This window comes from Stegodyphus dumicola, chromosome 10 (assembly GCF_044657685.1).
Source record: "Stegodyphus dumicola isolate Sdum_Otavi_A_Nest chromosome 10, ASM4465768v1".
Lineage (NCBI taxonomy): Eukaryota > Metazoa > Arthropoda > Arachnida > Araneae > Eresidae > Stegodyphus > Stegodyphus dumicola.
The window spans coordinates 7,175,923-7,203,764 of NC_140777.1; the positions used below are offsets into that span (position 1 = coordinate 7,175,923).

The window sequence follows — 27,842 nt, forward strand, 5'->3', positions numbered from 1 at the left end:
GAGAAACAGAGGATATGCTTTATCCATTTTTTGCAGCAAATTCCACTTTTTTTTGCTTTCCACATTTTGCTTGAACTCCATTTTAAAATATTTTATTTCTAATTTAAACATTTTATTACAGCGCCGGCCGTGGACTAGGATAATGACTAAGTACCAGCCGGTGACTAGGTCACAGGCTAAAGAGAAGGGGGGCCCAAGGCCTTATTTTTAAATCCTCTCTCTCTGAGGTAAGCTTCATTTAATTTATGCATTTTATTTTATGCAATTTTTTCGTTATTGCTAAACTGTTGTAATAAATAGTGAATAATTAGGTACATTTGTGACTATTTATTTCTATTTATATATTATGTTATGAAGCTAAAAAAATTAGAAAGAATGCAAACAAGTAAAACTAATAATGAAGGATGTCACTCACTTCGACCTTCATTTAAGTTTTGAAATGGTAATCTATATGTAGGCCCGGATCGAATAGGGTGCGGGGCTCGATTGGATTTTTTTTTTTCCCCCGGAGACCTCTCTCTAAAATTAAATATTTAAATAAAACTCAAATTCAGTATATATATATAAATATATCAAATGTCATGGATCATCAGACATGTAAACTTCTACATAAATTAAAAAATAAAAATGTTCAAAATGCAAAAACATTTATTGAATATAAATTTACCTCACCGAATATGAATGCATGAATTTACATAATTCTAAGTTTTTGTTCTGTAAATTCTAAAATTGTTTAAAAATCTAATTTCCTTGCATCTTCACTTTCAATCGACATAATTGCTAAACTATTTAATCTGTCCTGATTCATTGTCGCTCTCAGATAGTTTTTTTGTTCTGGAAAATGATCTCTCTCCAGAAGCAAAACTTTCTGAAATTGTTAAGAATATTCGGAGAGCAATAAACACGTTTAGAAATGCCAGTGCTCTATCATTATCCAATAAAACTTTGAACATTTTAAACGGATTTTCAAAAAATTCTGAAGGAAAAATAGATTTCATAGCTTCCAGTTCTTCAACTAACATTTTCCCATCTATATCAGCTTCTTTCATTTTTTGGTACATCATTTTCTGTTAACTTAGAATCTGCTAGAGAAATTTTTAATTCAGCTGCATGTTTTTGAAGTACTTCTTTTTCCATATTTTGAAGTTTTCACAGAAACTCAAAAGATTCATTATGATTTTTTAATTGTTCAAAACGATCTTTTAGTGATTCCGTTGTAACTAAATCTCTTAATTAAGACACAATAACACGCCGAATAAATACTGATTCAGAAGTCAAACAACAAAAATCAGCGTTAATTCACAAAATTTTCACAGGACTAGTTTCGATGGTTTTACCGAACCATCATCTTCAGCTGCAAAGCTGTTTTGCAGCTGAAGATGATGGTTCGGTAAAACCATCGAAACTAGTCCTGTGAAAATTTTGTGAATTAACGCTGATTTTTGTTGTTTGACTTCTGAATCAGTAAATCTCTTATTTTTTTAGTAATAATCTCGGGCCAAGACGCAGGATCATAAGTTATATTCTGTGATTCCATTTTCATTCCAATATTTGCTTCTTCCTGTTCCGGCTCCATTCTGTGCAATTGTGTTTCTTCTTCATTCTTTACTTGTTCTTAATCTTCTTCATCTTTATCATGAACTTCTTCATTTTTGTCATTTTCCTCTTCATTTTTATCAGTACTTTCTGCTTCAACTTTGTCATTAGTTTCTTCTTCTCCTTTGTCATCATTATCTATTTAAAAAAAATTTGTTTAAAGCACTTCTGAGTTTTTCACTTTCCGTTTTCCTTTTTGCACTTAATTTCCTTTTTAGACTACCAGTTTTATATTTTCTTCCTACATCTCTTTCTTGTTTCAGTGGATTCGACATCTAATGATAAAATTATAGATTATGTATCCATTTTTTATCGAATACTCTACTTAGATTTTTAATTACAAAAATAATTGTATTGTCAATAAAATTATGTAGAATAATGAGTACTTACCTTATTCAACAATTAGTAATTGTAGTCAGAAAACACGACTCTAATAATTATAACGATTAGAAGAATAGCGAACTACAAAGCAAGAAACAGTTGACGTTTGATACTATACCAATGGCTGGTATGTTTATGGAAATAATTGCTTGTGCATATATACGTGCATAGTACTTAACGTACGTAAAGTAGTTCGCGTACGTAGTGCAAAATCTCTCTAATATAGGACTATCTCGATTAAATTCAATACATTTGACATGAACTTTTACGGGTATGAGTTTTCTATATAATAAAGTATAATATAATAATAAACACATTAATAAATCTCATCCAGCAATGCGAACTTAAAATAAATATATTTTTAATTATTTGAATAATTTATAATTTAGCCATTGTCAAAAGCAATTTGCTTTAAATTTCAAAATTTTTTTTGTTTAGTTTGATGGTAACCCCCTTTCAAATGCGGGGCCCAATCTCCTTTTATCTGGCCCTGTCTATATGGAGCTGCCATAAGGCAATAAGAGCTATTTTTCTAATAGTTCAATTTTAAATCTTCTTGAGCTTAGTTAGAGGGGGACTATAATAAAAGCAGTGCATCTAACTCATCATAAAGATTTTTAATGGGGATTCAAGTTAGGTGAATTGGATGGCCACTTCCTGTGAGCAGTGTTTTGATGTTTGAGGTACTCATTCAGAAATTTTGGTTTATGCGGACATTCATAATTATCCATAAGAATAAATATTGGACAACCTGCTATAACTTGCAGTGAGATAGCTCAATTGATGAGCCTGATCATCAACACCTTCTATTCCAAAAAAGAAATCTTTCTTCGAGAAACGATTTCAAACTCATCGGATATAAGTAATTCTGATGTATATTTGACATGTTGTAATATATTAAGATTGCAAACTAAATGAGGTAGTATACGAAGTCAAGAAGTAGCATTATGCCCTTGGGACCATAATTTGATTTCGTTGCAAAAATGTGTATTGGTCATAGATTATTTCAGTTTTACCGAGGGCCTCAATAATTTCGTTAGCATGACTTCAGCTACAGTAATATAGTATGTCTTAACTAGCAAGTTTATGGTTTAAAATTAGTTCATTGGAAGATATGAATAAATATAATGTGATTAAAAATTAGGATCTGAATTAAAGATATAAATTTTTTATTTAGGCACTTGGCAAAATCAGGGGTAGTGGTACGACAAAAGCAGATCTGGTAAACAACTTGGGAAGAATTGCAAAGTCTAGTGCCAAAGCATTTATGGAAGCAGTGCAGGCTGGTGTGGGATCTGGTAAACAACTTGGGAAGAATTGCAAAGTCTAGTGCCAAAGCATTTATGGAAGCAGTGCAGGCTGGTGTGGATATCTCTATGATTGGACAGTTTGGTGTAGGTTTCTGCTCAGCTTATTTAGTTGCAGACAAACTAACTATAACAACAAAACGTAAGGATGATGAGCAGAATACTTGGGAATCATCAGACGGTGGATCTTTCATGGTTCAACCTGATCATGGTAAGTTATTTAGTGGCATATGGCAGTATTAATTTTGCTATATTAAGAATAGCTGAGGTATCTTTGGTAGTAAGTTAATAGAATATTAATGTTCAAGTAAATATACAATTTAAGGATATCATTGTAGTTGTAAAAATTGATGACTTTAGATGAGTGTGATGAATCCATGGCCAAGAAGCTATTAGATACATAAATCTAGGATTTCTGTTACTCAGCACATCTGACTGATTACTACAGGTTGCTACAATAGTGATAATGAGTGCAAACTGTCACATTAGAGATGATCAGTTCAGTTACATTAAAAGTTTTATAACTGCCCCTTTGGCCATAATATATAGTTATTGTGAATTAAAATTTCTCTATGATATTAAAAGTAAATAGATGAATGAATGAAGTGATCCTTTTTAACACATAAGCCACACAATACATTAGTTTGTCTTATTTTTTTTTTTTTTTTGAAATAATCATACTACAGTTTGTAAATATTTATAATGCTTTATTTGCTAAAGGAAACATCAAATTCAAAATTCTATGTGTACATCAAATGACTTCCTCGTACAGAATTCCCCTACATTTCATTTAAACTTATTGAATTTAATTAAATTTACCTATTGCTCGGTACTACAACCCAGCTTCACGCATCCCTACAATGCGACCACGTATAAAGTCATTTAGTTGTCTGTGAGGTGTTCGATATCCTCGTAATAGCATCTTTAGTTGCTTCTTAACGGAATTACAATGCCAGCAACAAAAGAGGATAATTTTTCACCTCTGTTACTGCTTTTATACTTTGTGAATAGCGCATTAGAAATGTGCGCTATGATCCTAATTCCTGTTCATTTGCATGTTTGATCAAGATGTTTTTGCATGCGAAATTTCGTCCTTTATTGCAAAAGTCCTTCTTAGTGCTTTGATTTTTTTTGCAAAAGAGCATATATTTTTTGAAAACGTATAGTCACAAGTATTTATTTGAATTTGGAAATTAATGAAAATTGAAAGTCCTTAAAAAAGAAAGTTTAATTATTCCAAAAATGAATAAAATAAATTATACAGTTTTGTACTAAGAAATATGTTAAAAAAATTCTTTGCATAGGCCCACCAGCGGCTGAGCGGTAAAGTCGCTGAACACTGGTAGTTCAGTCTGAGGTTCGAATCCCGCGAACAGGCTGACTGTATGGGCATTTTTGTGGTTTTCCCCATATGTAACATGCTTAAATCCCCTTAGAAATACAATTTTCCTTAGAAAGTCCTCCACGAAAGCATTCCTATTTCCATGTAGTGCCGAAGGGCAGAACATGTAAATAATAATCCTTTGCACTGGTTATTTAAAAGTGTGAGCATTGCAACCATTTTTCCCACATGGATATTAAAGTCACTGATGATTGATCTTTGAATCCTTCACTATGAGCAATGATCATCATGAATTTTTTTTTAATTGGAAACGTTTCGCAGAAGGCCACTTATTTTTTATGCAAATATGATTGAAAAAAGTGGTAATAAAACGTGATTATGTGTATCATACTGCTTATACTTTATTTAGGCCTTTTTTAATAGAATATTTTGACCACGTGCTAGTGAACAATAGGCATTAGGGGTAAAATTATTTCCTAAAAGCCACATTACGCATTGGTACATATGTGTAAAAATGAAACGAAAAAATGAAAATAAGTGATAAAACACAAAAATTATTTTATATGATACTTTATGAGTGGCAGATATTTAATATACGTGAATTATTATAAGTTTGTAACAAATATATTATTACTGCAAACAGTATTTTTAAACATTTTACTTGTAGGTCATCTTCGTGCAATCCAAGCAATAAGTGGAAGATCCGTCGTAAATTTTCCATATATAAGTAATATCTGTATGTTTTCCTGGGAATAGCAACTTTTGCACTGCTTTCAAACTATCTTTCCACTTTTCTCTTCTTCTTGTTGATTGATCATATGTTCTAATTAGCTGAATTATGCACAGAATCACGAGGGACAAATTGTGGTTTCAATAAACTGCATATCACCAATAAACAAAAGTCAAAGTGATATTTTCTGTGGAATATTTGTTATAGAGAAAGTGAGAATTTGAAAATCATTAATTTCAAAATATGCACAAATATTTTGGTAGGCCATCTAGAGTCCCTCCTCCACCATGATCATCTGATCTTGCTTATCAATCCCTGTCATAAATTTATTACATTGAATGACAGCAAATAATTTTCCTTTTGCCTCTTGTTTGTCGTTTCTACAATATCGTTTTTGTATTCATTAGAAACATAAACTACATTTCTTTTATCTTTCCTTTTGTTGATTATACACCATTAGCATACTTCACTACCGTTACCCCTATCTTCAGTTTTTCGTGCCAACCACCATCTAATTATTCTCTTGTCCTGGGTAGTGTATTTCAGCCAGCCACATTTTGAGCAAATTCACCATATTTCTAATTTTACATAGTCAATACTTTGGGGCTTCTGAATTTTGTAGTTTCACAAAGTGCAATGCTCCAGCAATAAAAGAAAACGATTCCTGCTCATAGTGCGCTCAAGTGTGTTTCTCAAATATTGTATCTGTTTTCTGGTAATCTTGAATGTGGTTTATTCTCATAGTTGTCATATGTAAAATTAATCCCACAAATACCAACATTTCATCTTTTGTGGATTCCTTCCAAGCATTTGTTTCACGGCAACAAAGTACTTTATGAGTCTAGTCATTCTTTTGAGTACTTACTTCATCCAAAATATTTTCAGTAAGTAAATGACAAAATAATGATTTGGATTGTAACCCTAAATAGGCTGCAACAAACACTCTGATTTTGCGAAAGATTTTGTGATTTTATTCCATTGTTGTTGGGGAATTTTCCCAAATTCGTACCATAGAAGAATCAAGCTGATGTCATGTCGCCTCTTGCACATCTTTCAACTCGTCATCTACTTCAGAATCCAAAATACGAGGGCCATCCAGGAAGTAGATTACGTTTCCGTCTGTGTCCGCTAGGGGCGGGGCTAGCGCGGCCATCTTGGGGTCAGAGCGTTGCGCAGCTCAGTCTGCATCTAGCCGTGCTAGTGAGAGGTTCGTGCTGTGCTCCGTTCAGATACTGTGATGGTTTGAAATGTCTGCGTTAATTGAAAATCCCGCGAGCTGCGAGGTGCGCTCAGTAATAAGGTTTCTGACTGCAAAAAATTGTAAACCGATAGAAATCTATCGGCAGCTTCGTGAAGTGTATGGGGACAACATTATCACTGAAGGTGGAGTGCGTCAGTGGGTCATAAGATTTCAAAATGGCCGAACCAATGTTCACGACGAAGATCGAAGTGGGAGACCCAGCATAGTGACCGCCGAACTTCTCGAAAAAGTTGATGCTAAAGTCCGTGAAAATCAAAATTTCACAATAACGGAACTTTCTTTGAGTTTTCCACAAATTTCGCGAAGTTTGTTGCACGAAATCATCAGCGAAAAGCTTGGTTACCACAAGTTTTGTGCAAGATGGATTCCAAAAATCTTGACAGAGGACCACAAAAATCAGCGAATGGCTGCAGCGTTGAACTTTTTGGACGCTTACCATAAGGATGGTGACTCTTTACTCGATCGCATCGTTACTGGTGACGAAACATGGGTGAAACATGGGTGGCTGGCTATGCAGCGTTTTGATGACGACGCACAGCTGCAAGAAGAGGTAACGAAGTGGTTGAAGGCGCAGGCGGCCGAATTTTTCGACGAAGGAATTTCCAAGCTCGTACATCGCTACGATAAATGCCTTAATTTGTATGGTGACTATGTAGAAAAGTAGTATTTGAGTGTGGCTTTCATCTGTATATAATAAAATTTGTTTCCTATACTTTGTTTATTTTTTTATTCCAAAACGTAATCTACTTTCTGGATAGCCCTCGTATCATGGGTATCTTGGGGAGAAATTAAATCTTCATCGCTGTCATATCTAACATCATTCAAGTGCTCATCCAAAAGTTCAGCCAACAAATTTGCTATTTCATCACCTGTTAAAGGCTTCTTGGATTGCTTTTTTTTGGGGAGGGCATGAAGGCCCTGTAAAACTCATTAAAGATTCTTTTTTTCATAACTAATAAGGCTATAAATTTTAAACCATATGCTTTTAAAATTACTTCTAACCTATAATCCACCCAATACCAGCAGACATATTTAACATATAATGCCGACTAAAATGGAGACTTAACGTTGAGTTGCAGCTCTTTCTGCGCGAATGGACGGCTGGCTATCAAGATATCTCTCGACACTCCACGCCGGCATGATTTGCTTTTTATTATCGACACCATGTCGCATGCTGGTGTGAGATAAGCAACAAAAGTGTTGAGTAGAGGTGTACCTTGTGGGAGGTATAATGTAAATGCAATTACTTAAATTTCTGGGCACTGTTGGATGCATTTATATTAAAGAAAAATGTAGTAAAAGACTAATTAATGGCTAAAACTTAGTTAAAATTACATTTTTCTAATGCTTCTGCATGACTGTTAATTTTTCTTCTCATTTCCATTCAAAATTACTTTTTAGGAATTATATTATTTCCTTATTTTGTTTTACAGCTAATTTTGCATGTTGGGTACGGTCAAATGCAGAATATGGAGCAATTTTTACTGTACTCAAGAACTGTATTCAACTTACTGTTTGTAGAACTGCACTCAAGTTACTGTTTGTTTGGGATCTTTGTCTTGGAGGAATTTTTATTCCAGTTTTTGTGCACATGCTTTCAGGTCTTCGTTCAGAAACTTTTCCTATTTTCATACTGATTAATCCATATTGTGTCTTATGAAGATTTTGAATTTCAAGGTAGCCACAGATACCAAATTATATATCCACTTTTCAGTAACAAGGCAACAGAGTTTTCTAATGCAATTATTTGTTGGGCTTTTGCTACACAGCACAATACATATGCTGGATCTAAATGTATTAAATAACGAGAAATTTGGAAATATTGCATAATGCAAATATTGTTGATATTTGTATTGCTAGCAGCCTTATACAGATTCTGGTTCAGTACGAAGTCTGAGATACGGGCTTCTTTGGACTTCAGCCATTATGGATTTTGGATTTTCCTGGATAAGTAGATCATCAGTTTATGTCTATCTAGTAAGATGGCGTGTAGAAATTACAGAATAGTGATTTATGAAATAATGAAGCATTTGCAAAATAAAGGGAATAAAAATTTACACCCCCCCAAAAAAATTCAATGTAGGTTGTTTAAGTTGTTTCGTTTTTATTTGCTAATACTTTCTTTTTCATTCTATAGATAGACATCATTTCTTATTGGGTTACCTTATTAGAGTGCTGTAATGGCTGTTTCAAAAACTCCTACTAGATTGTCATTTGAAATTTTTTTATTGTAAATGAACTATCTGTTATCTTCTTCGCTACTGGTAGTAATATTTTTTTGGATTTAGACCTGTATTACAGATTTTGTCATCCATTAATTGATTAATGATTTGGATATTGTTGGATTAATGATTTGGATATTGTGAACGCAATGAAAAACTTCTGTTCTGTTATGTTACTTCTTCCCAATTGGAAAATTTCGATTTTTGTTTGTGATATCTGAAAACCATTTAATTCTTGACTATCATCATAAAGCTTAGCTAGCATCCACTATACACTATTGGCAGTGTATCGCAAGATTGGTAATTAATAGAGCTGGAGCAAACCACATGTATTCATTACCGAGTAGCAGGTACATCGGTTGACTCGAAGTACTGATTCGGTACTCACGAATTCATTTCTTTACTCGCATCTGTCGTACGATGCGGTTTATTCGAGTACGAATGATGCGGTTGCTATTAGAATACCTTTGATGCGGTTGCTATGGGAATACGAATGATGCGGTTTCTACGCGAATACGAATGATGCGGTTGCTGTTCGAATACAAATGATACATTTGCTAACAATACCTGTGTGCCACATTTTTCATTGATAATTTCGAATTTTTTGGTTAACTCATCGGGCAAACTCTTGTTTACATTATGTGTTTTAGTTGAAATATTGTTTAGTTGTTGATATTTAAGAAAATGATCAATTTTGATAGTGTGAAACGTTATTTTGTATTTGCTTTTTACATTTAGATTTATAGCACATATTATGTCTGTAATTTGAAAATTTAGATGATTATTGATTTTTTTCTTGAGGGTGCCATAGGGAGATTTTATTGATTTGAAATATTTATATACTGCACTTAGGTATGGTTTAAATAAGAATATGTAGATTAATATAAGTTCTTTACTTCCTTGTACGAAATAAAAAGGAAGTAAGTATCGTAATCGAGAAAATTTTTTGGGTATCATATTTCAACGGAAATATCCATTTTTGACGATTACAGAATCCATGTGAGTTATTTTTTGGTGACGTCTGTACGTACAAATACATTTTTTTTCCTTCCAGAAAAGGATTGTTAAATGTAATCCCATTTACTCTAAGCTGATACTTATGAGTAATGATTATGACTTCAAGTTGGTACTTGAAAGGCATTTTTTCGTGACGTATATATGCATTTCGCATAACTCAAAAACGATTAGTTCTAGAACGTTGAAATTTTGTATATGGGCCCGTTTTAACATCTAGATGTGCACCTCCCTTTTTATTGCAATTGGTAATACTACAAAATGTAAATATGTATATTTTAAATAAATTATAATTAAATGTAAAGTACATATATATATATATCCTTATAATTAAATGTAAAGTACACACACACACACACACACATATATATATATGTGTATATAAATATAAAATAAAAGCCAAGTAAGGCAAAAATAAAAGCCTTGGTTTTTATTTTATTTATTTATCACTAAGTAAGTTACTTGGCTTTTTATTTCGCTTATATTTTATTTTTATTATTTCGTTGGTTGTAATCAGGACTTAATTTTTGAAATTAGAAGTGCTGGAGCTCTGGAAGGCTATCAGGAAAGATGAATAAATAAATAAATAAATAAAAATAAAAAATAAATAAAATAATTAACAACTAGAATATTAAATGATTATTATTATAATTCAAGAAAAATGTAAAGACAAATGAAAATTTAATTAATTCTTAAATTAATGATGAACAACTAAGTAATGAAATAAAGTACCAGACATCGTCTGGTTTAGGGGCTGTTGCTGAAATTGCAATTTAAGAACCAAGCCAGGCATTAGCTAAATTTAGGCCCTTGATGAGCAAATAATGTACTGTTTACCAGAGTATAGATAGAAATTTGGTTATGTAGCCTATTCTTCTAAAATGATGTTTCGTCGCTGCCTTCACCAACCAATTCCCTCTTTTTCGGTTTCGGATTATTTGGTTACAGCAATGCACACTAGGGCTATTGCCTAAGGGAAGGGATGCCTTCGTGGAGGACTTTTTAAAGGAAAGTGGCTCATATGCGAGTTAGACATAGGGAAAACCACGAAAATGCCCGGGCAGCCAGCCGTTAGCCGGGAAATAAACCCTGGACCGAACAATTAAGTCTTCAGCGACTTTACCGCTCGAGCGCTGGTGGGCTCTTTGCTGTTTGAAAAATAGGTGTTCACTTTACGATAAAGCAAGCACCTGTTTTCTTCAATTAAAACAGGTTAAACGATATGACTCTTACTACTTCAATCTCACTTAGCTTTCGATTTCTAATATTGATTCAATATTTTTTTGATTAGAATAATGGATTTCAAACATGTGCAAAAGGTGTGTATCTGAATATAATTAGGTTTTTATAACATAGGGCCCATTTTATTAATTTCTAAAGCAATAGAACCACATTATCGCCGTTTTGAAAGAAAGCAAAGATGTGGCAAATGTATAATGAACATTAATATACATGCTTTACTAGAAATTCACCCTTTTGTCATTAGCGGTTCTGATGAAAGGAATGGGGAGCAGCAGGAAACGAAATAACAAATAACGGACAAATAACGTAATCTAATTTTTAATGCGGTCTCATAGTTTCTTTAGCCCACCAGCGGCTGAGCGGTAACGTCGTTGAACATTGGTAGTTCGGTCTGCAGTTCGAATCCCGCGAACGGGCTGGCTGCATGGGTGTTTTCGTGGTTTTCGCCATGTGTAACGTGTATGCGAGCCATTTCCCTTAGAAAGTCCTCCACGAAGGCATCCCTCCCTTTAGGCAGATAGCTCTAGTGTGCTTTGCCATAATTAAACACACCAATAACAACCCAGTTTCTTTATTTGTATTTGGGAAAGTTTTATTGTCATTATGAAAAGTGAAATTTGATATGGGTACTGCATAACTTTTTAAATTATGCTTATTTTTGCTGCACTTCATTTAAATTTATTTCCTCGAATTATTCTAACTTAATTAAGCGATACCTGAAGGCAAGTTACAAATGGCATCAAACACTGCAAATTTTGAAATTAAATTTCCCGGTCAATCTCTGTTTACGGGAATCAAACTTCTTGTATTTTTATTTTTTCTTAACGAGTATAAAACTTTGCCAGCTATAAATATAGGAACCAGAAGACAACATTAAAAGTTAGATTTCATAATTTGTCCAAAATAATTTCTTTTTAAAATTTGACATTGACAAAATATGAATATTTTCGTCATTTAAAATACTTCTATTTTTGTTGCACCGTATTTAAACTTGCTTCTTCGAGTTATTGACATTAAATTACATTAATTCCGTTATCTATTAGAAAATAATTATAGCAAATCATCTAATTATGACATCTTTAAGAGGTCACTTTATAAGAGATCTGTATTTTTGAGAACATAAACAAACATTGGTAGTGAACATCACCTTTTTAAGACCACGACATGTAAAATACTCTAAAAAGTATGAATGGTTGCATTTAAAGAGGACCCATTACTTTTAATAAAGAATGTAACATTAATGTTAATTATACGTGTGTTTGGTGTGTTGTGTGCCAAAATAGTGATACCGTGGTTCTGTTGCTTTAGAAATGTGTGAAATTTAAAAAATGGATACTATATAACAAAAATGTTATTATATTCAGATACAACTTTTGAATATGTCTGAAATTCATTCTTCCGCTCAGCATAATTCGTCTGCATAAAATAATAAATAATATTAGAAATCAAAAGCTAAGTCGAAGTAGAAACAGACGTTCTAAACCATTTTAATTGAAGTAAACAGACGTTCGTCTTATCGTAAACACCTATTTTTCAAACAGCGGATAAAACGGAAAAGGGGGAATTGGTGGGGGAAGGCAGCGAACAAAATGACACTTTTTGGAGCTGGGATGAAATGAGAAAGGAAGAGAAGGTACTAAGCCAACAAGACAAGGTCTGGTATTTTACTTTATAATTTAAGTATTCATCATAAATTTAAGAATTATTTTAATTTTTATTTGTCTTTACATTTTTGTTAAATTTTACTTATAAGTATTTTATATTTCAGTTGCTAATTATTATGTTACTTTAATTATTCATTATTTTAATCACTATTTTTTATTATTTTAATTATTAAGTTTTTAATAAGTAATTTTTTATTATTTTAATTACTAATTAATGTTATTATTGTAATATTTATTTTATTTCGTGTTTTATTTTTTCCTATTTTCCTGACGGCCTTTTGTAGGCGCTTCTGACTTCTGAGACACCACAAAAAGAGGTGAATTATTTGTATTCAAAAATACGACGCAAAACTCAGTATCGCATAGGGCCGTATACTGATCCCTAGGGCGCATCCCTAGGGCCGTATACTGATAAAATAGTCTCAGGATACAAATACCGATCGACTTTACCGAAAGTAATGAGTAACGATACGATAGTAACGAGTACTGGTTCACTGAGTAATGAATACATACGGGTACACAATTTCTCGTTACTTCTACAGCACTTGTAATTAAAAGATATATTGTTCTGTTAAATTCTGCCTTGCTTCTACTGCACCCTGATGAATTTAAGCTGGAATTATATTTAGTCATTTAGTATACTTAGATCTATATCCTGCACATGATTTTTGGTAGTCCTGAACAAATAAATTTCCACATATACTTCAGGATTATCCAGGCAGGCAATAGATATTTTGCAATCTGGTTCAGACTCTGTGGGTCTTAAATTCTGCCTACAGAGTTAAATTATTTTGACCATATAGAACTATGCCTATAAATGATTATTTCTTCAATAGGAAGGTATTTAATTCAGTGCTGAAGTAAAATCAAAAATCGGGACATGCACCTCCAAAAAAACATTTGCTGCTGATTTGGTGGTCTAGATTTCAGACTTTGTACTCTATATGTTTATTTGCATCTCCAGCCATTAGAAGTTAATTCGTGAGCTTAAAAGTTATGCTGTTTTTGCAGGTTTGCTTTTGTAAATAATTAGGTTATTATTATACAGTTTGTAATGGCTTTTTGATGAGCATGCAAGCTACACTCACCCACACACTAATACTAAACAAAAACAAAAGGATGAAAATTCGGATAATGATAAGGATTCTGATGGATTAAGCTAACCAAAACAGCTAAACTGCCAAAAACCTCACCTCCTAATTCAATTGCTACTCAGAATAGTTTGAGTGCATTATTGAATTCTACCACTCATTCAGACACTAGAAATGATAATCAACCATCGCAAATAATTAATAGCACTCAAAAGAGTTAACGATAATCAAGAAAATAGGAAAAATCAAACAATGGTAAACAATGGGAAGATGGCGCCAGATATAACCCATATCTAAAAAAATCTCAAACCTTTCAAAAGCAGTATTCTATGGCACAGTGGAGAATGATGGTCACGGACAATTTAGAAACGCATAACATTGAACACTATGTAATAACACCTAGACATAAAAGACCAGTAAGAGTTGTTATCAGAGGACTGCCCATCACGACAGATAGAGATGAAATAATAGCAGAATTAACACTCAATTTAGAAAGTAGTACAAAGACCTCGTTTTAAAACTAAACAACCTTTGCCTTTATTTCAAGCCCAACTAATTCAAACTGCCAATATTAAAAATATCTATAATGAAACACACCTAGGATTTTTCATGATCACTATTGAAAGATACATCAACAAAAGCATAGTTCCACAATGTCACAATTGTCAAAGATTCCATCACTCATCAGATAATTGCTTCTTTTTGCCTCGATGTGTGAAATGTGCACAAAACCATAAAACTTCAGAGTGCCCTACACCAGGACAAATAGATAAACCAGTCTGTGCAAATTGTCTAAAAAATCATCCAATGTCCGCGCGGTTGCAAAAAATTTCCTAAAAATAAACCCAGAAATAATACTGGTACACCAAGTTTAATTATTTAAAAAAAAAAAAAAAAAAAAAAAAAACACTACTACTCACTCAGTTATACACTAAAGGAAAAAGTTACGCCCAAACCACGTCAAAACACATGCAAACAGTTAAATACCAGAACAACAGTAACCAGGATAATAATAATAATTTTTCAGATGTATTCTCTACTTTAAAAGAATTGTACACTATTTTTGGAAATAGCAATGTATCAAAATTATTCAATCTATTAAGATCCAACATGGATCAGCTAAGAAAGGCAGAAACTCCTATGGGAAAGCTATTCCTACTCTTCAATATATGTGAAGAAGCAAACATCTTTATTCCAAGTTAATTAATACACTTTAAATTTACAAAAATCATGGCTTGCATGTGATCTTCCTCAGCCTCTCAAATTGTAACTCCTTCTCAACCTGCCATTGGACGTTTCAGTGTCACCTGACCTTCCTCAACTTCAGATAGTTCAGCCTATTCTCCGCCCATTTCCAGCACTGATGTCTTCAATGATAGACGTTACTTCTCTCATCATGCATTACTTGCACGTATTCCCGATGCTACGTTTCGATATGTTTATCAAGGATTATTGCCTTTAATTATTGCTTTTCATTACGATATGCCTTCACTCACCATATGTGAATAATGATCGATGATCATTATTTATTATGCATTACGATGAGTGACGTAACATCGATCCGGATAGGACTCCAGTCCAGGCGCCCGTTGCAATGAACGTCTTGTTCAAGGATGAAATAATATAAAGCACTTGATAAAAAACAAGGGTTAGTCTATATTTTAGGGTGCCAAATATATTATCACTAAGTTGTTTCATTTATCACCAAATTGTTGTTTCATTATGTTAACCTGAGTAGTTGAATGTTCTGGAAAACCTATTTTGACGTGATTGGTTGCAGACTGCAGTGAATTTAACAGATGGGAAAATATTTGTAAGGGTTTATTTCAGCATTGGATGTCAGTTAGGAAGTATGTTGTTTATTTTGCGTTGTACACCATAAAATGGCTGTATGTGATGAGATTAATGTGAAGTTTTGTATGATTTGAAATGAAAGGGGGGAAAGCATTAATTGACTGGTATGTAAATAAAGGTTTACTTAGTCATTATAAGTTCCCTATTTGTACAAAGAAACGTAAATATCATTCAGCTAGCTTTGAATGGGTTTGTCGCAAGAAAGATTCATGCAAGGAATGCCACCGACAGTCTGTCACTATGGAGGATATTTTTTTACTCTTATTTTTGTGAATTTGTGGTGACAGCAGTATGCATATTTTAGTTCAGATCAGTTAAGAAAGTTTTTGGAAGCTGTTAAGGAATTCTGTGTGCCACAGACTGAAGACACAGAAATTTCTAAATATGCTAAGTCGATATTTCCTTTTTGTAGTGCATATATGCAATAAGATGTATTTCTTTTTTTATGTTATTTCATTGTGTGATTTACAATGCAGTTTATTGAGCTTTGATTAGCTAGGAATTGTGTTCAATTTTGGTGATGAGTAATTTTATTTTAACATTATATGACATCATAATTCTTCTGAATTTTTTAAAAGTGTAAATAGATCAATGTGTACATTGACTGAGTTTGTGCAATTTTCAGATTTTTTTAAAAGTGAGAATAGATCCATGTGTACATGGACATCGAGTTAGTGCAATCCTTTGACTTGTTATTTTGGTTTTGTATAGCGGCTATCTTGAAAGTGTCCCTTTCTGGCCAATCGCCAAAAATCGGCAACTTTTGCGGAGGCTGACCCTGAAATATATTTTTACACTGTTTTTAAATTTTTTGTAGTTTTGCTGTTGAATTGAATTTTATGTGGCATAAAAACAAAGAACATGATATTTAACAAATAATGCATAAAAGTGATAAATAAAAAGACAAAAATTTGTTAGCCATCTGACTAAGATAATTGAATATTGATATGACATATGAGGAGACTGAAAAAATATAAAAGTGTATGTGAACGCCTGACACTTCATCGTGAATTCTAAGCATACTGCTATGCAGCTTTCAAAATGTTTTTGCTGTTGTACTGTATGAGGTGTAAAGGCAAAGAAAACAGTGCTTAATAAAAAAAGTTCTGTACAAAATTTCTGATTATTTCTGATTACAGCTGACTGATAGACTACAAGCTTGGCAAGAGCATTAAAAACCTTTCTAGGTGACTGTTAATACCCAAAACCTTTCAGTTTCTTTTACTTTTTCTATGAAAATTCAGAGGATAAACTATGTGAATAATTAAATTACCAAAAGATGCAATTACAAAACTTTACCAATATCTAATAAGACATATATATTTCTACTTGTATCTCGAATATCTTCTGTTTTTGTTGTCCACTGCCACTCTGTAGAATTCAAATCATTAACTGCGTCTTTGTAGTCTAGTGCAAGTCAAGAGTGTGTACAATGCCATTTTTGTGCGTACGTGGTTAACGTGTATGTGCAATTCTTAAAAACATGGAAAGCAGTTTGCGATTCTGGACTTTCTCCCAATTGCGCACCTAATCTTCGTCATGATTAAGCACTTTTGTTCCATAAAAGTTCTAGCATATGCGTAATTCGGCTAGCAGATTGTTGGAAAAAAATTTTGAGTAAAAAATAAATAAATAAATAAATAAATATATGCCTTTACTTCGTGAAAACAAAATGGCGTAAAAAAAAAAAGGCACCTAGCAGGTTGCTGTAGCACGGTTGGTCGCCAAATTTTTACCAAAAAATCGCGAAGTTACCATAATCCAAAGATTAACCAAATACATTATTAATTAATTATGTAGCTAATTTTGCTTTGTGAATTGTGCTTTATTTTTATTTATTTATACAGTCAAAAGTCATTAATCCGGACTCATCGGGACTTCGGTGATTCTGGATTATCGATTTTTCCGGATTATAGATTATCAGTTTGAATCTGGGAAGATAGCATGCAGAAATTATAAAATTAAAAATATGACACTGTAATTCATAAAATAAAGAACAATTATGATCTAGAGGGTATCAAAATTTACAAAAAGGAAAAGCTTAATATTTATTTCTCTATCATATGAGGAAATAGAATTGGGAAGTTATAGTAAAGGCTAAAATCACAAACAATTGGCTAATTTACATAATAATAAAATATTTTTAAAAATCCGAAATGTTTCAGATTTTTAAATTACATCCAAAGGGCATTTCGGCTAATCTGTGGAATATGGTAACAGGTAGTTTGGCAACATTTTGGTAAGGCGATAAAAGTTACTAGCTATTACTTTAGTAGTGTACATGGATAAAGTCAAGAGTGTGCGCAATGCCATTTTTGTGCAATTCTGGGTTTTTTTAAGTGAAAATAGGTTGACGTGTACACGGATGATTCCGTGTATGTGCAATTCTTAAAAATGTGGCAAGCAGTTTGCAATTCTGCACTTTCTCCCAGTTTCGCACCTAATCTTTGTCATGATTAAGCATTTTTGTTCCATAAAAGTTCTAGTATAAGCGTTAGCAGATTGTTGGAAAAAATGTTGGGGGGAAAAAAAAAAAAGAACATGCCTTTACTTTGGGAAAACAAAATGGCGTCGAAAACAAAACTAGCAGGTTGCTGTAGCAGGGTTGGTTGCCAAATTTTCGCCAAGTTACCATAATCCAAAGATTAACCAGTGTTTCTTTAACGTTTTGTGCATTACCTTTATTTATTAAATGTCAGGTTCTTTGGACTTAAACCATAAAATTTAGTTTAATAGCAATGTTGCAAATATGAGCATTTCTTTAGAATTTCCGATACACTGTTCGACGTGCTGGAGATAAAAAGTCCCCCCCCCTAGTGTGTTGCCATTGCTCGCTTTTAAATCATTGAGTTTGTTATTCAAAAATTCGTTAAAAGTTTTACAAAATATGAAATCGATAATAAAACAAATTCCAAATGCCTATATTCGCAGTAGGATTACGTGATTCAAAATTGGATGTCTCTAGATACCTTTGTTTTATTACAATACGAGAAATATACATATATTTATGCAGATTTTTCATTATTTAATTTCTTCAAATATAATGCAGGACTCGTAACATTTTGTGGCAACATTTGAAAAGTGAACCGACATTTATAGGAGTCCGACGCAAAATGCCAAAATGAAAGTAATAGTCCTTCGGGACTAAAATCCCTTTGGACTAATAACTGCACATATCGTTGAAGAATAATTTTCCTTAAGTATTGTTTCTTTCTTCAACATGTTTCCTTTTCATTTTATAATTTTTTGATTTAATTAAGGATTTCTGTTATTTTCTAAAAAACACTGAATGCATTTAGAATGTACAGAAAAAGTGACTAATTATATTTCTTTAGTAATATGAACATTCAAAAGAAATATGAAATATATATGGTAACGTGCTGACGTGGCAGAATTTTTAGAATTTAGTTACTCACCGACCAACAAAATCTAGAAAAGGTAAAACTTTTAGAATTTAGAGCAAGCATTGGAAGCAGAATTTATAAAGGTACTAGGCAGCAGAATTTAGGATTCACAGAGATTGCATCAGGCGGGAAAATGCTTAGTGCCAGCTGTGAATGATGCATTAAGACATATTAGATGAATCTTTTAAATTGTAAGTTTTCAATTTCTTTATTAATGAAAAAAATCCTTTTTATAATGCTTGCCCATGTGATAGGATTAGAAGCATTTTTTTATATTTTCCATGCTTGTGTCTAGAGAAAATAATGGGAAGATAAACGAGAAAATAATGGGAAGATAAACATGTTAAGATTGAAGTATCAGAAGTAAGACATTCAAATATTCTGTTTTCATTGTTCTTCCAGACATTCTCCAAAAAGTAAGAAATTCATTGCACACTTTCTAGAAAATACATCCATTATGTGTTGATACCATGCATTTTTCATTTTGTCACATATTTCTCGAATTTTTTAGAATCGTGGGTTGCCTTCAAATCCTTTTCCACTTTCCAAGCTGCAATGTCTAAAATCCTAAAGAAAAATTATCCCTACCATTTCTGTAACAGCAAAAAGCCATAGTTTGGGGAAAAAAGGGAAAAAATGTAAAATTAATTTTATAGAGAAAACTGATGCACATTCTGAGACAATTACACAGGAAAAACTCTTACTATGAAAAAATTAAAAATACATGGCTAATCTTCTGAATATGGTAACAGGTAGTTTGGCGAAATTTTGGTAAGGCGATAAAGGTTACTTACTAGCTAGGACTTTAGCAGTGTACATGGATAAAGCCAAGAGTGTGTGCAATGCCATTTTTGTGCAATTCTGGGATTTTTTTTAAGTGAAAATAGGTCGACGTGTACATGGATACCGTGTATGTGCAATTCTTAAAAATGCAGCAAGCAGTTTGCGATTCTGCATTTTGTCTGAATTTCGCACCTAATCTTCGTCATGATTAAGCACTTTTGTTCCATAAAAGTTCTAGCATATGCGTAATTCAGCTAGCAGATTGTTGGAAAAAAATTTTGAGTAAAAAAATAAATAAAAACATGCCTTTACTTCGTAAAAACAAAATGGCGTGGGGGGGAAAAAAAAACCACCTGGCAGGTTGCTGTAGCACGGTTGGTTGCCAAATTTTCACCAAAAAATCGCAAAGTTACCATAATCCAAAGATTAACCAAATACATTTTTAATTAATTACGTACCTAATTTTGCTTTGTGAATTGTACTTTATTTTTATTTATTTATACAGTCAAAAGTCGTTAATCCGGACTCGTCGGGACTTCGGCGCTTCCGGATTATCGATTGTTCCGGATTTATAGATCATCAGTTTGAATCTGGTAAAGATGGCATGCAGAAATTATAAAATTAAAAATATGAAACCATAATTTATAAAATAATGAACAATTATGATCTAGAGGATATCAAAATTTACAAAAAGAAAAAGCTTAATACTTATTTGTTTACTTTATTAAACATTTCTTTGGAAAAAAATGTTGAGTAAAAAAAGTAAATAAATAAATAAAAACATGCCTTTATTCGTGAAAAACAAAATGGCATGGAAAAAAAAAAAGCCACCTGGCAGGTTGCTGTAGCACGGTTGGTCGCCAAATTTTCACCAAAAAATCGCAAAGTTACCATAATCCAAAGATTAACCAAATACATTTTTAATTAATTATAGCTAATTTTGCTTTGTGAATTGTACTTTAATTTTATTTATTTATACAGTCAAAAGTCGTTAATCCGGACTTGTTGGCACTTCGGCGATTCCGGAGTATAGATCATTAGTTTGAATCTGGCAAGATGGCATGCAGAAATTATAAAATTAAAAATATGAAACCGTTATTTATAAAATAAAGAACAATTATGATCTAGAGGGTATCGAAATTTACAAAAAGAAAAAGCTTAATATTTAATTGTTTACTTTATTAAACATTTCTTTCAATGTAAGTTGTTTAAGTTGCTTCGTTTTATGTGATAATACTTTCTCTTTAATTCTATAAACAGACATAATTTCTTGTTCAGTTACAAAGTTCAAGTCCTATAATTGCTGTGTCGAGAATACCGCAATCGAAATTTTTTCGTTTTCAATAACCTCTGTGTTACTTTCTTTACTACCGGAAGCAAATTATAATGACGAGGAATTATATTTAAATCATATCAAAAACGGAATACATCGAGATGAAATACTGTATTTAGTAAGGAATTATAAGCCAAATAAAATGAAAACATCTGCCCCGAAGATAAGGATAGTGCTGACAGATCAACTTCCAATTCATTGCATGCCGCGGTGTCCCCCCTTCCCTGCAGGATAATACTTCTGATTTCTGAATCATATCACTAATTTTATCTGCCATACACGCTAACTTGCGTATATCTTCATCACTAACTAATAATATATTCTTTATTTAGGTAGCTTCTCAAGCCAAAATGATTTGATTAAATTTTCAGACACATCCATAGTAGCAACTGATCTCAATTTTTGCAAAAGTTGTTTTGTCTCCAAGCTCAATATCAGTAATCAAACATTTAATCTGTACATTTTCACTTTCCTTAAATACATGTAATTTTAGCATCTGAAATATTTTGTGGCACTTTTGTTCGTTACAATATCCCAGATACTTCCGACTAACTTAGGTTCAAGTTGTGAAATTAAATAATTTAATTTCGTTTCTTCTGAAACAATATTACTGATTTTGAACTGCACCTTGGAAAAAAAAAAAAATATTTCTGGCTTATCATCCCCAAAGAGGAGGTATTTTTACACTCCTCTTATGAAGTTCCAGCCACTGCACCTGCACCAATTCTTCTCCATGAGTCATGTGTTGTCATTTCAAAAATAAAACAGGGTCAGCAGTATGTAGTCTTGACTACTGATATTCAAACTGCATTATAATTAGAAACAGCAAGAATCACTAACGAATAGCTAAGTTAGTGCTTTTATCTTTTTGCTATTAAATGAGCTGCTGCTTGAATAACAATAGAATCAACATTAGAAAACGGAATAATCACAAATCATTATTAGTTCCTATTCAGTGTAAAATAAATATAAATATGAATAACTACTTGTTGCCATTCACCATAAAAGAAATATAAATATGAATATTAACAAAACATTAAAGTTAGTTTTACAAAATAATTAAACACATGCAAAAATATAAAATACTTGAAATAAAAAATAATTATTACTCATGCAATAACTACACATCTTAACATTAACTTTATTTAGGAATACAGTTACTTTAATTGCAGTTTGTGAATGCTTAGAATATACGAGTAGTTTATTTAATTTTACGTTTAATTCTAATCTAATAATTAATTTTCCTTATTTTCGGAAAATTGGTTATCACAGTGGGAGAAATGTCTTGACATTTGGTAAATTCATTTAAAAATGTATTATACTTGTGCAATTAATAGCAAGCAAGCTTATCATTATTTTGGTTTTGCCTTTGTTTTTTCAGTTCAAAAAAACAAAGAAACAAGTTAACTTATATTGTTGCAAAATATTTTGTGTATTAAGTTTCTCATTTCAAGTAATCCTAACATGATCTCTTGTCATACATTTTTAATACCAATTGTGCAGCACTAGAGCATGAGAGATCTTGAGAAATTTCACAATTTTTTTAAAATTAATGAGTTAAATTTATGCACTTAAAGCTTTACATGTTTTGCTGTGCTCCATTGCTCCTTTTTTGATGCATTTCAGACATAAGTAATTAAAAAATCATAAGATGCTCTTGCGAATTCTTTTATTAGAATTGTCAAGTTTAATTATGATTACGCATTTCTTCCAAAGTTTTCTTGACACAATGTAATATAAATTGCTGAAATATTTAACCGATTTTTTTTCCTCTTTCTGCAGGTGGTTCAGTTATAGAACTTGGAGCTCAGTGAATCCATGGCATCGAAAATCCACTGTATGTATTTTCGAAAGCATGTGAACTCTTAGCTGATAATTTAAATGAAATCTCTTATGAAGACAAAGGCCTATTTTGTACTCCTGCTGGGGCTGTTGATAAAATGATTATAGGAGAAGTTCAAAAAGTTTTAAATGATGCAAAAAATGCCCTTGGTGAAAGCTGTTATCCAGACAGTGATATTCCACAATCAGTAACCGAATATTTGTCTCACGTATTTCAGAAGTATTTGGCTAGTTGTTCTGATGATTATGATATATCTATTAAATGGGGAATATTTAACTGGTTTTTGACTTTTGAGATGATAGACAATGGTTCAGATGATTTAAGTGATGTTTCTGTCCAGAGTTATATTGAATGGGCTGATTGTCCTGATGATTTATATCATATAAACTTCAAAAAAGGATTTAGTTCTTTGATAGACATTCTTAATTGTCAACTATCTGATAAGACTGTGCTTCTAAACAAGGCTGTCAAGATTGTAAAGTAGTGTAAAAACTTTTGCTACGATAGTTTCAATGAATTTTCATTAAAACATCGATCTTGTGATAAATTTCCTGTTTTAGTTGAATGTGAAGATGGTGAAAAGATTTCTGCGGATTGAGTAATAATTTCTGCTTCTGTTGGGTTTTTGAAGGAAAATATGCATATGTTTTTCAGTCCTAATTTACCCGAAAAGAAAACCAAAGCCTTATCTAATATTGGTTTTGGAACAATGGATAAAATATTCTTGATATTTGATGAACCTTTTTGGACTTCTGATGACCATGGATTTAAAATAATTTGGGCAAATGAAGATGAGAAAAGTATAATGCTTCAAAATGAGGTAAAAATTATCACTCTTCTTTAGTTTCCTATTTTTTCCTCTTAAATATGTATCTGTTTTAATCTAATTTTATAGGAGTTAACTAAAATTTAATGCTTGAAATTTTTCATAATTCTTCTGTATTGATGATGGAGATAGTCTCTGTTCATCTAGTAAACTGATTGGTAGCTGTAAGATAATATGTGAATCCATTGGAAGGAAATGCGCCTGTTCAGGAACGTGCACAAACTCAGAACATACACAATTTAATATGTACTTTATAATGTAGATTTTTTGTGGCAACAGTGATGTTTTGTTATATACAGTCAAAAGCCGTTAATACAAACGCTTCGGGACTTCGGCGATTCCGGATTATAGATCATCAGTTTAAATCTGGTAGGATGGCATGCAGAAATTATAAAATTAAAAATATGAAACCGTAATTTGTGAAATAAAGAACAATTATGATCTAAAGGGTATCAAAATTTACAAAAAAAAGCTTAATATTTATTTGTTTACTTTAGTAAACATTTCTTTCAATGTAAGTTGTTTAAGATGCTTCGTTTTTTATGTGATAATACATTCTCTTTAATTCTATAAACAGACATATTTTCTTGTTCAGTTACAAAGTTCCGCTGTTCAAGTCCTATAATTCTTGTGTCGAGAATACCGACTAATTTGTCAATCAAAATTTTTTCGTTTTCAATAACATCTGTCACTTTCTTCCCTATCGGAATTTGATTTAAATCATATCAAAGACGGAGTACATCATCCAGATGAAATGCTACATTTAGTAAAGAATTATAAGCCAAATAAAATAAAAACATCTGCCCTGAAGATAAGGATAGTGCTGACAGATCAACTTCCAATACATTCCTGCTGGGGCATTAAAGATAAACAAAGTTTAGATAAACAATTGTTAAAGTTTAGATAAGCAAAGGATATGCCTTTATCCATTTTTTACTGCAATTCCACTTTTTGTTTAATGGACTTCGAAACATAGTTTCGCTTTGTAGATCCTTTACATATTAGTAAATATATATCAGAAATTCTATTTGACATAATCGAAAGTTCAAGCTTACTTTTATAAAATTGCTGTAACAGTCTGCAAAAAATAATAAGCCGGATCCAATTCGAAGATTAAGGAACAACGCAATCTGCAACATTAACTGAATTAGATAATTTTAGCTTAGCTTATACCGTCCATTATACATTAAACGTGCATGCGTAAACGTATTTTGCGCATGTGCACATGCATATTTGCAGCGTAAAGGTCTTACGCACGTGCGTCAACGTGACACGTGCGCAGAAAGTTTGTAGCTTTGAGGTCCGGATTATGGGTGTCCGAATTAACGACTTTTCACTGTAGCTTGTTTCTTTTTCAGATTCAAAATATTGTATAATAAGTTGCCAAAATGAAACTTTATAATATGACAGTGAAAAATAAAAATGTTTTATTTTAGTGTTATTTTTTAAATATAACTTTTTATATATTACCATTATTTTAATGAAATTTATGAATGTTAGGATGTTTTAAAAAAATTATCGAAAGATTCTCAGATTTGGGAATTAAAAAGATCTTAAAATCGCCCAAATGTTGACAAGTCGCCAAATTTAGAACCGTTTAATAAAAGAATTCACATCCCCAAAAGAGAAAAGTTGTTTAAGAGGTCTTTATTAGAAAAAATGAATTTCGAAATGCTTATGTTTCACTTCTTTCTTAGAAACTCGAAGAACCCATCATTTATATTAGAAATAGAAACAAATTATAACTCATGAACCCATTCAAAACATAGCCATGTATACATCAGTGAATCTCCAAGAATATTCCTCCAAAATGCTCATTCACACTCAAAATGGCAGTCGTAAAAACAGACAGAAGTTTCAAATGATTAAAATTAAGGACCTTCTGCTGATTTTAGCCAAAATTAAGGACTTTTAACGACCAAAAATCGATTTAAAAAAATCTAAGGACTTTTAAGGACCGTACGAACCTTGTGATTACCTATTATTTTCCTTTGTCTCTCAGTGCATAAATAAATATATGTAATTTTGAGATAAACAAATCCCCGTATTTACAAATTATATGCGTTATTGTAAGACAACTATCACTCTTTTTAATTGCTTACCAATAAATTCACAAAATATTCTTCAAAAGAGGTGCCAGATGATGCTGGCTAAAATACCCTATTATGCTGCTCCTATTACGATAAGAATATAGTTAAAAGCAATTTAAATTATGTATATAATGAAAAATTCATCCTACCTTTACGTCAATATCCAAAAAGCCTCCTTCAGCTACTTCAAATGTCAAACCCATTTTTGTACCGGCCGTTACTGTATCAAAAAAACATTCTTCTGCATGGGCATCTACATTTACAAAATAACAGTTAATGGAGGGCAAGAATACTGTTGCAAGAAATACAGCCTGTAAAACTGATAATTTGTGGGAAATGATATTCATTTTTAACTAATTATAGGTCAATCAAAATTTGCTCATAATATTAACAGCCACGTTCATTTACGTTTTACGGACGGAGTCAGAAACATTGCAGATGTTGCCACTTATACAAAGTTCTATCTACTAAACTTGATTTTAAATGGTTAGGCTCAAGAGCATATTATTTTACACATGTCCTAACAGACTGTAGAAACATTAAAGATAGAAAAAATTATTCGCTCTTCTAAACAACTTCCAGTTCTTAATTTCCTTGTCATGCAAGTTATATTTATATGCGTTATGTGGTCAGCCATCAGGATTATCGGTGATCCTACTTAAATTCAATACTAACTGGCATTACGATTTTCATGGTTGGTCTGATGCCGACTGTTGAGTAGTACTATCTGTGCGAGAGTAATAAAAATCAAGCACCTCAGTGGAAAAAGAAAGAAATTATTATAATTGCTTGAGAAATAATCTGCTATCTTTTCATCGTATAAGCCGAAAAGTATGTATCATAATATCTGATGTCTTTTAATTGGTTTCGTATATTGTTTTGTAGTTTGCAGTGCCATGCCGTTCTGGTACAAGTGTATTCGATGTGCTATTTTGGTGCATTCTAGCATTTTCCTCATTGTAAATATTAATTTAAAAATTAATTCATTGTTAATATTAATTCATAAAATTATAGTGAGAGATTTTCTCTTCCTAAGTCAAGAAGCACTGTCAAATTATTTTGAGTATATTTTAAGTGCTTGTATTAGCTTATTGGACTTATTTAGATTAACAGTCTGTGTTGAATGAATGATTTTGCATAACTTAGTGTAATAAAATTTATTTTCAAAATCATTTTAACTGTTTGGTCATTATAACATTGCACTAGCTTAGAGTAAGAAACCAAACTCGATTTCTTTGCATATTAATCAGTCTCTTCTGAGCAATTTAACTAACTAATATTTGAAGTTACTATGAAAGAGCTTATCTGTGAGATTTCATATTATTCATAAAAGTAAAAATGTTTTTGAAGTACTTATTCTAAAAAGAGTTTTGGTAACAATACGTGGAATCTCAAATTTCCTGTTGAGTGTTTTTTCGGAATAATTGACTAAATATAAATTTATGCTGGCATTTTATTTTAAAAAAACGTAAACAAGTTCACTTTTTAAAAATTATCTATTGATATTTAAAATGGATTTTAAGTAAATTTGTAATCATTTTTCCATATAGATTATATATACAGACAAAAGTCGTTAATTCGGACACCCATACCTAAATCTACAAACTTTCTGCGCATGCGTCGTGTTGATTCACAGCGTAAGACCTTTACTGCTGTGAATTTGCGTGTGCGCATGCGCAAAATACGTTTACGAATGCGCGTTTAATGTATAACGGACGAGATAAGCTAAGCTAAAATTATCTAATTATCTATTTCAGTTAATGTTGCAGATTGCGTTGTTCCTTGATCTTCGAATTGGATCCGGATTATTATTTTTTGCAGACTCTTAGAGCAATTTAATAAAAGTAAGCTTGAACTTT

The 27,842-nt window shown here is 32.0% G+C and overlaps 1 protein-coding gene across 2 annotated transcripts; it reads right to left on the minus strand.

Moving 5' to 3' along the window:
• Window positions 1-414: 414 nt before the first annotated feature.
• Window positions 415-26,398, minus strand: LOC146994872 (transmembrane emp24 domain-containing protein 2-like). 2 transcript variants are annotated; one of them, XR_015043663.1, is made up of 2 exons: window positions 26,133-26,398; window positions 415-519 (listed from the first exon to the last, which is right to left on the minus strand). XR_015043663.1 is itself a non-coding variant. In XM_085826042.1 (2 exons), the coding sequence occupies exons 1-2, from the start codon at window positions 26,328-26,330 to the stop codon at window positions 1,606-1,608; spliced, it is 327 nt and encodes a 108-aa protein (XP_085682168.1). In that variant the 5' UTR covers window positions 26,331-26,398; the 3' UTR covers window positions 1,493-1,605. The 2 variants fall into 2 exon arrangements, 1 of the variants encoding a protein (XP_085682168.1); XM_085826042.1 differs by lacking the exon at window positions 415-519 and adding an exon at window positions 1,493-1,734.
• Window positions 26,399-27,842: the final 1,444 nt, after the last annotated feature.